This window comes from Protomyctophum parallelum (assembly GCF_964188405.1).
Source record: "Protomyctophum parallelum genome assembly, chromosome: 13".
In the NCBI taxonomy this organism is placed as follows: domain Eukaryota; kingdom Metazoa; phylum Chordata; class Actinopteri; order Myctophiformes; family Myctophidae; genus Protomyctophum; species Protomyctophum parallelum.
In genome coordinates, this window is record NC_139708.1 from 20,440,182 (window position 1) to 20,449,701 (window position 9,520).

General features: G+C 47.3%; 1 protein-coding gene across 1 annotated transcript in view; it reads right to left on the reverse strand.

Moving 5' to 3' along the window:
* The window catches only part of srcin1a (SRC kinase signaling inhibitor 1a), a gene marked incomplete at its 3' end in the record, with an annotated part of 68,281 nt that extends 60,482 nt beyond the window's left edge, over window positions 1-7,799 (reverse strand). Inside the window, exon 1 of the mRNA XM_083778997.1 lies at window positions 7,455-7,799. Within this exon, the coding sequence (XP_083635123.1) occupies window positions 7,455-7,793 (339 nt within the window). The 5' untranslated portion in view covers window positions 7,794-7,799. The remainder of the gene's footprint in view (window positions 1-7,454) is intronic.
* Window positions 7,800-9,520: the final 1,721 nt, after the last annotated feature.

Here is a 9,520-nt window from a genome sequence, read left to right on the forward strand (position 1 = left end):
GTGGAAACCGTACATTCATACGTTCATAAGGTCACCGATTTCAACGCAACGAACCCCCGCTAGTGTTTTTTGGTTGTCCAAAAACAGTTTCTTAACCACTCGGTGGGAGGAGACTCGAAAATGGCAGATTCAGTGGGGATGGTGTTGGCAGTATAGCCAACACCATCCGTGGTGGTGCGCTGAACGCACGTGTGTTCATTCACTGGGCGTGCAAACGCAAAAAGTGGCGTTCATCTGTGTTATTTTTTTTGCGCAGGGCCTTTGATTTCGTGGCCATCCCTGGCAGGGGTTGATTCGTCACTGGCAGTACGTGGTCCCCACAGGTGGTCTATACTAAATATCTGATCTACAAGCTCCCAACGTATCACAACGTGAAGCGCTGTGAGCTTCAATAGATCATTTGTTTTTTTCCCCTTTTTTTGTCCAAAAATGCCCATAATAGGGATGCTATAGGGTTGCTATGGGGAACGGTGCCCATTGGTGATTCTGAACGGTGCATGGTTCGTGGTTCAATAAAGCTGCAGTCAGTCATCGGTGTTGTTTATTGGCAGACAGAAGAGGACATTGGCGCGAGAAGGCATTTGTTGTGCCGGGCGTAGAGGAGTTGCAGCGTGCCTGAAACACCATTGAACTGACTGTCAGGTTTGACCTATGGCGAGAGGGATTGGAAAAGAGTGGAATTGAATTAAACGTCACACTGTTATTTGGAGTCAGGCCTCCCTCCCAGACTTATCTGCAGCAGGTGCTCCCCCCTCCCTCCCCACAGCCCCCCCCCCCCCCCCACACACACACACACACACACCCATCTCATTTTCCTGTATCTGTCCACCCCCTAACACCCCCCCCCCCCCCCAGATTCACCTCCATCTATCTTCCATTTCATATTCAGCACCTTTACTCCTCATTTTCTCAAAAGACACGTCGTATCTCCAGCTCTCGCACAACTCTTTCCATTTATTTGGGACCTTCTTCTTTTTGCTCCGCTACGAATAATGAAATGGTGTTCACATGCAAGCCGAGGCCGCGGGAAAGAATATCCCTGATATTAAAACATAATTACCCCAATGTTAAAGAACCGGGCCGAGCCGACCGACCGACGGCCCGAGAAATACCTCAAAGTGACATGGGAATTAAAAGGATGAGGGCAGTTCATGAATTTTAATTCCAATCCAAACTCTTATTCCAGATCTCATTCTTATCTTCGGGGCAATTTTCTGTCCATTCACCATCCCGTCTATAGAGTGGCCATATTATTACCCACTGCAATGAGAAAAAAAGACCTGACAGGCAAGTTTTGATTTATGATCGTTGTGAGTTTTTCATTATCCGCTTTCCTTTTTAATATCACCTCAACGTGAGCCGAGATTTATTTCCATAAACACGGAGAGCAAACAGATCATTACTTGCAATGTAATTTCATCTTGTATTTATTTTTCCCCTCATTGTGGCTCAGATGCCACCCTTTTCTCTCCATTGATTTCCTCACCATAACTTGTTCTGATTTATTATGAGCAGACACAGACAGATCCTTCATCTCATTGAAGTAATCAGAAGGTGATGATTTCTCACCAGGAACGCACTAGACTAGACTGAGCTACAGCTACACACCCCTCCACTTCTACACTGCAAATACAGACTTAGCTGCAGCTACACACCCCTCCACTACTACACTGCAAATACAGCACTGATAAAATAGATTTTATGGCTCAATAGGGAGACTGGGAGTCGAATATATTTGTCCTACAATGCTTCCATTGAGGCATGGAGGCTCGTATGTGTTTAATGTTGGGGCATTTTGACCCGAGATCAGATTAAAAAAATGTCTTGACAGTTTTCTGAAAAAGCTATGTTTCCATCTCAGTCGTTCTTCGATTTTTCAAAAATAGCAGACCTACAAGCTCATAGCACGCCAATCGGTGGCGCTCTATGAGCTTGTAGATCTGCTATTTTTCAATAGCTAAAGCATAACACAATGCTAACACCAAAAGGGTTTCCCGCCCCAAAACGGGTTAAGACAGCATTAATTAATTTATAGAACAGACCCAATATCTGGTAGCATGTATCTATAGCTTTCTTGGTACTCTGGCAGGAATAACGGTTCCCTTTAAACGATTCCAATAGAGGGTTCCAAATGGACCCTAAGAGGTTCATTTGGTTCCATGGTGGTCCAGCGTCCATGCCATGTAAACCCTGCAAACCCTCCAAACCACGCTTCCTTCCTTTCATGCAGCGCTAGAGTGTTTTCCCAGCGTCAGTAGCACTTTGACGTGACACTGAGTCTAATGATCACTATCTCTAAGTCACTCTATTGTATTTATCTGCTTGGCATGTGTGGTGTATTCTAGTATACTGTACTGTACTGTACTGTACTGAACCAACTCACTCTTCTGAAGCAAGTGACCGAAAAGCTCTTTGTCAGTCAGACCAGGCACTGTGACGCCATGTGAAAGTTGGCAGTGGTGGAAAGTAACTGAATACATTTACTTACAGTATTTTACTTACGTAATTTTACTTCTACTCCACTACATCTCAGAGGCAAATATTGTACTTTTACTACACTAAAATTATTGCTTGCAGATCTGCTACTTTCAAAAGGTTATTATACATTTGAAAACACAAATGCACAATTAGTAGGCCTACTTTTACTTTTGGTACTTTAAGTACATTTTGAAGCCAAGACTTTTGTACTTTTACTCAAGTAAATGTTGAATTCCGGACTTTTACTTTGTAACAGACAAAGTATTTATTTTGATACTTTAACTTTGAGCACTTTTTCCACCACTGAAAGTAGGTCCCTTCCAGGGTTAAGGCTGCTCTCTGGGATAGGGCCTTCATGTGTAGCTGATCATGTGTCAGTCATTCATCCAGTCTCGCTGCATGGGGCCCTACAGCAGTATCCTGCTACAGCAGACAGCCGTAGATATAACCCAACACTGACAGTGGCTCAGGGCTTCCATTACCAACATCGCAAATAATTGCAGTTCACTTGTTCAGACACAATGGTACTCATTTTGTTTTCGACAAAGCACAATTATTCTGTGGGCTGGTTTTAATGATGCAGAGGTAATTTGTGGCCTCTGTGTGTGTGTGTGTGTGTGTGTGTGTGTGTGCACGTGTGCGTACATGCGCGCGCGTGTGTGTGTGTGTGTGTGTGTGTGTGTGTGTGTTTCCTGTTGCTTAAACACTACTTATTATTTTGATAAACACTGTTTCCTTCAACAATTGGAGTTGTTTCAACACCACAAGGAGTTGCAATTAAACTAATTGTACTTTGAATTGCAACAAATGTGTGTTTCTGGAGAACATTAACACTAACAGTGTAGTGATGATGATGCATGCGTTTATCTGTTTGCATGCATAATTAATAATCACGTTTTTTTTTGCTCCCGGTTCCAATCATTTGATTTTTCCCAATACCGATTTTTCCAAATCTGATATTTAAATATTTTTATGCCATATCACAAAAGTACAATATCCAAAATCACAGAAATTATCCAGTCTAATATCATGAGATGGATATAATATTGATACTAGGGATGATACCGATCATGATTCTTTGCGCCCGATCCGATTCCGATCACTTGAAAATGACGTGATTGGCCCCGATTTCCGATCACGTGATCGGATCGGAACAACCCTGATTATAACCTCCTAATCTTAAATCAATTATAAACCATATAAAACAAAAGACTTCCTTGGATACATCTCAGGACTATCCACTGAACCTTGATCCTGATAATAATCCTAGATGAAGTGTCAGAGCACATAGCTTGATTTATAGTAGCTAGTCTCTCGAGACAGACTGTTGCTAACATCAAACTAATTCAAAGGAAAAGAGGGTGCTGAATGATTTTCCTTTGTTTTGCCAATGCCAGATTCTTGCTGATCATAGTTCCGCTCTCTACGCTAGCAGCGTTTACACACCGGTATTCCGAAGCCCCCTATTCCGATGCATCGCCATTCCGCCGCATTACAATCCATGTCCCTAACTCTATCCCTAACCCATAACCGCACGCGGAAGCCACGTAGTCGGAATGGGGGTGCATACGTTTGTTAGACATACTAAAGGCCTATTCATAGTTTGAATTTTCGGTGGTGAGCTGACCACCGCGACCACCGCTGACCACCGCGAAATAACGTTGAGCGGTGGTGAGTAAGGGCTGGAGCGGTGGCGGTGGTTTGCTCTTCACCGCGGCTCGTGACGTCATGTTGTAGTTCGGTGGTCACCTAACCACCGTGTTCCAGTCTCCTGTTGAATTACATAATGCAGCTACATGTACATGTGTAGTGTAGCATGTAGCCATGTGTGTTTCAGTCTTCAGGATTGGAGTTGGCGGCGAGGGGGTTTAAAACACATCCCTAACTGCATGCGTTAGTTGTGACGAACGCATTGTAGGCGCATTGATTACATCTGCCCATATGCATGCGCGAATGCCATGCACATGCACGCACACATGCACGCACACACGCACATATGCACGGAGGTGGCCGCAGGGCTCTGGCAGTCAGAAGGACGGAGCCTCACAGACACTGGAGCAGCGCTGCATTACCTGACCTGCATGCAGAGCAGCTTTTACTCTCCTCCCTCCCTCCCTCCCTCCTCATCCACCCCTCTGCATGCCTGCCTGCCTCTCATCCTCTCCTTCCTCCTCCCTAACCCCCTCTCCCCGGCACCGTTAGCGTATGCTATCCCTGATCCATCTTCCAGTCTATAATACCTCTAACATTACGCCTAATACTCTATTCTCCTTCACACGTATACAACCACCCAAAAACAAAACCCAACAACAATGCACACACAGGCGAACATGACACCCGCAGACCCGCTGTCCAGTCAGGTAGCATTGTTGTTCACAGAGCCTGCTTGTACACCCGGCAGCTTCCACTACGTCACCACAACAACCACAGCCACAACAAACACGCAACGCGTGGAATACAATCCATGCCTGTCGGCAGTCTTTGTGCGCACGCACGCATAATACACGCACACGCACATGCACACACACACGCGCGCGCACACACACACACACACACACACACACACACACACACACACACACACGCACACGCACACACACACAATAGCCCCCAATGCCATGCAGCCTCGGCTCACCTGCAGTGCACCTGTGCCTACATGTCCACTACTCCAGTCATCCCATGCAGGCTGTCACTCAGTCAGTCAGGTGCAGTGAATGCTCCTCGTAGTGTTTTGTTCAGACCCTCTCTCTCTCTCTCCGATTGTCTCCCTCTCTCCCTCCCTCCCTCTCTCCCTCCCTCTCTCTCTCTCTCCGGTAGCACATGCGGTGGCGACTCTTTTATTTAATTCATTACGACACACACCAGCCGATTAACTCCTTCGCAGCTGTGTGTCTGCTTGCTGCTGGTGCTGCTGGCTAATTTACTGGCTGCTCTTGCTCCGCCTCCCTCTCCTCCTCCTCCCCGTCCACGCTATAGCCCAGAGCGATAGCGGTGAATCTGCCGCCTCCTCTCCTCTCTGCTCTCTCCAGCGTGATGAAAATGCCCAGTCACTTTACGCTCCGTATATACTTATTTCACAGCTCGCCGTGCTCCCTTCCTTCCGTATCTTGTTCGTTGTCTTTCTCTCTATCTCTCTCTCTCTCTTGTTGTGTGATTGTCTACCTTCTCCACTGCCTGACCTTTGCAACGCGATATCGCCGGCTTGCCTTATATGGGAGAGGTTGCTATGGCAACTATGGACTCCACCTGTCTCTTACTCACCCTCCCCCTTTCCCCTCTCTCTCTCTCTTTCTTGCTCTCTCTCTCTCTCTCCCTCTCTCTCTCTCTTCCCCTTTCACCTCTCCTCTATCAGCGCCAATGCTTTTGTATTGTATGATTACACCAGATTTATGGCTTTCCATGCACAGCATTTACAGCTGCAGAATAACCACCAGGAGAGAGAGGAGAGAGAGAGAGAGAGGTGGAATATGGAGGTGAAAAGCATGAAAGGTATAGGGAAATTGTGAAAAAGCTGATAATATATAGTATAAACTATAGAATGAGAACAGAGAAAGAGAGGCGATGATGAAAAGACTAAATGAAAATCATTCGGTCTTGGAAGTGTTCCCAGGTGCTGGAATGCATGTGAGTCCGCAGTGCGTGTGTGTGTTTGCGTGTGTGTGTGTGTGTGTGTGTGTGTGTTTGTGCTTTCTTCACGCATCAGTGCGGACAGCTTTCCCTCGCTATCTGGAGGTCTGCAGACAGTGACGACACTGCACTGCCACTGCGTTTGGGGAGACATGGAGAGACACACAGCAGGGTGTGACAGACAGACAGACAGACAGACAGCAATGAAGACTTCCTACTGTATGGCAGACCATACCCACTGATGGACATCTTTCACACACCCTCTGACTCGGTCAACGGAACTCGCCGCAGCGCCACGCTCACTGTGTTGCTTTCCGACGCAGACCTGCCCCCTGATAAAGAGCAGAGGTATATCCGCTAATTGACCACACAGTATAGACTCCACCCAAACCATGCAGTTGAAATAAGAAGGATATTTATCATTTTCTCTTAAGTCCTACAGGTGTATACTCTGGCATACAATGAATAGCGGAAATAGCCAACAGTACAGTATGATGATGTGTCGTGGGCTTGTAGATCTGCTATTTTTTTTTACAATTTTTGGGAGATGTTGGGGAGATGTTACGATATGAACGAAATAGTGATGTGAGGGTTTAAGTAACCTCGTGTCACCACTTTCCAGCTTGGAGGAAAGCCTGGTCTGTGTTCCAAAGTCGCCTGTGTGATCCGGTCCAGGCGTGGTTTAGACTCAAACCACGCCCCAAACCACGCCTGGTTCCGGTAAGGTGGTTTCCGACACTTTGTTTGTTTTTAGTCTCGCCAGTCGCTACGAATTGGAATAAAAGATGGATATACTGTACCAAACTATTCCAAGAAGTACTTGGAGAAACTTGTCGGATTCAAACGCTGCATCAGGCTTATTATTGGGTAGGCCCTAAAATTACGATGCCCTTGATCGCAGGGGAATTATTTTGGGTAATTCTGGTTCCGGAAGGTGGTTCCGGCCTGATGACTACAAACCAGTGACTATAGGTAGGTATAGGAAGGTGGTTCCGGCCTGATGACTACAAACCAGTGACTATAGGTAGGTATAGGAAGGTGGTTCCGGCCTGATGACTACAAACCAGTGACTATACAAACCTGACGTAAGTTCTTTCTGCTCTCGATCGAATCATAAACAAAAAAACGGTATGCCTCCCAGGCTATAGGGTTTAAGTGCTTAAAAAGGCGTTAAAGACGTTGTTGGCAGTCTGGGAGATAAAAAAAAATAAGTTAAATAAGTCCTTGGCAGACATTGAGTTTTTTAATAATAATGGTAATGTTTGAATGCCCCCGCCTCCCCGACATTTACATACCGTATGTGGCCGAACAACAAACGAACGCCCAACGCGCGAGCCACTATACCGTACCTGCTCTCGTGCGGCCCGCTCGCGCTCGGAGGCGGAGCTCCCCCGCATGCTGCCGGCGTGCGACGGGGACGGGGAGGGCGGGTTGTGGTGCGGGCTGCCGTGGTGCTGCTGCTGCTGCTGCTGCTGGTGGTACTTGGTCTTCAGGTGGTCCATGAAGGCGTCCCGCTTGCGCTCCATGTCGGCCTTGTGCAGGTTGGTGAGCGCCTCCAGGCTCTGCGCGGCGATGACCGTGTGCCGGTGCTCCGACGTGTGCACCAGGCCCACGTTGGAGAAGCGCCGCGTGCCGTTGCCCAGCGTGCGGTACTCCCGCGGGTACTCCAGGTCATCCGTGGAGATCATGTGACCGCCGCCGCCGCCGCCACCGCCACCGCGCGCATCTTGGTCTGCATAGCGAGAGGAGGAGAGGAGGAGGAGAGGAGAGGGAGGAAGGAAAGGTAGGGAGGAGAGAGGAGAGAGAGGATGAGGGGAGGATGAGGGGAAGTAGGTGCAGTGTTGGAGAGACACACACACACGCACACGCACACGCACACATACACACACACACACACACACATGCACACACACACACACACACACACACACACACACACACACACACACACACACACACACATGCACACACACACACACACACACACACACACACAAACAAGGCACCCACGCATGGATGAAAACGAATAGAGTGCAGGAAATAGAGTGGAAAGGAAATAAGAAGACGGGGAAGGGACAAGAACGAGCGAGAGAGCGAGAGAGAGAGAGAGAGAGAGAGAGAGAGAGAGAGCGAGAGAGAGCGAGAGAGAGAGAGAGAGGAATGGAATGTTAGACGTTTTTTGCCACCAGGACAGAAGAGACAGAAAAAATAAGAAAAATAAATCAGCTCCCTGCAGAGTTATTGATCTCAAGTTCAGAGGCGAATGAAAAGAAAAAAAGAAAGGAGAAAAGTAAAACTCTGCTGCGATGGATCAAGGGGTGAGAATCAAACAGAATTTTCACAGTGGGATTGTTCCATTTCTATAGGCCTAATGTCTGTTCATCATCTGAAGTGGGAGGTGGAAAGGCAAGTGAGGCACACACAAAAAAGAATAAATCCCACTCCAGGTGCCTATAGCTCTGCCGATTCCTCCCGTTCTGTTGTTTCTGTTTGATCTCAACATCCATATCGTTGCTTCCCTTAGCGTTTACATAATTCCCGCCATCTCGGGTCAGGAGGTTATAGAGGTGCTGCCGAGCGGTCTTAAAGTCGCCACATTCCATTCGAGACCGAAAGACCTGTCGGCATTATCAGCCCCTCCCTCTCCAGCTGACAGACACAGACAACACAATTAAGCCAACAGAAGTGGTGAGTGAGGGGGGGTGGACATTGAGTCGGCTGTGTGGTTTAAACCAGAGTTTCCACAACTTTTTTTTCATGTCAAGGACCCCCAAATAGAAGCATGAGCTCAGTTGGGGGCTCTCCCCAGGTTGGCAGAGGGAGAGGACTACAGCTTTAGGGAATTGGCACCAGGTGACAAATGGGTTACAAAAATGTACAAGAATTTAAGGAAGAAAGAAAAAAGAGAGAAATAAAAAGGACCCCCAAATAGCCATAGCCTCTGGCTTTAAAATGGCATTCGAAAAAAAAAGAAACCGCCATCAAAAAAATAGCACAAATACCGATCCGCAAGCTCACAAATGTATTGCATCTCAACACGTTTGTGAACTTGTATACATTTTCCATATGGGCCCCCTCTAGCAGCCCTGCAGCCCTGACTGTGAACAGCTGTGGTTTAAACCGATGATGGGTGACATTAAGATGGATGGGTGAGTGAAGCATGACAACAACAGGTGAGGAGCTTTCCCCGTTGAGTTACCTTGCTTGGGAAAGCAGGGCCTGGCGTTGGCTAAAAGAGAAACATGGCCGTGGTTAAAATGTGTGTTTTAATTCATGTGCACATGTAGGCGTGCATGTGGCGTCCAACACACCAGTCGGTCCCACCGCCGCCAGAATGACGTTATTGCTGAGCGATAACGCATCGCGTGAAACCAATGCTGCATTTGCAATGCATTAAACATGCATCATTAATAAG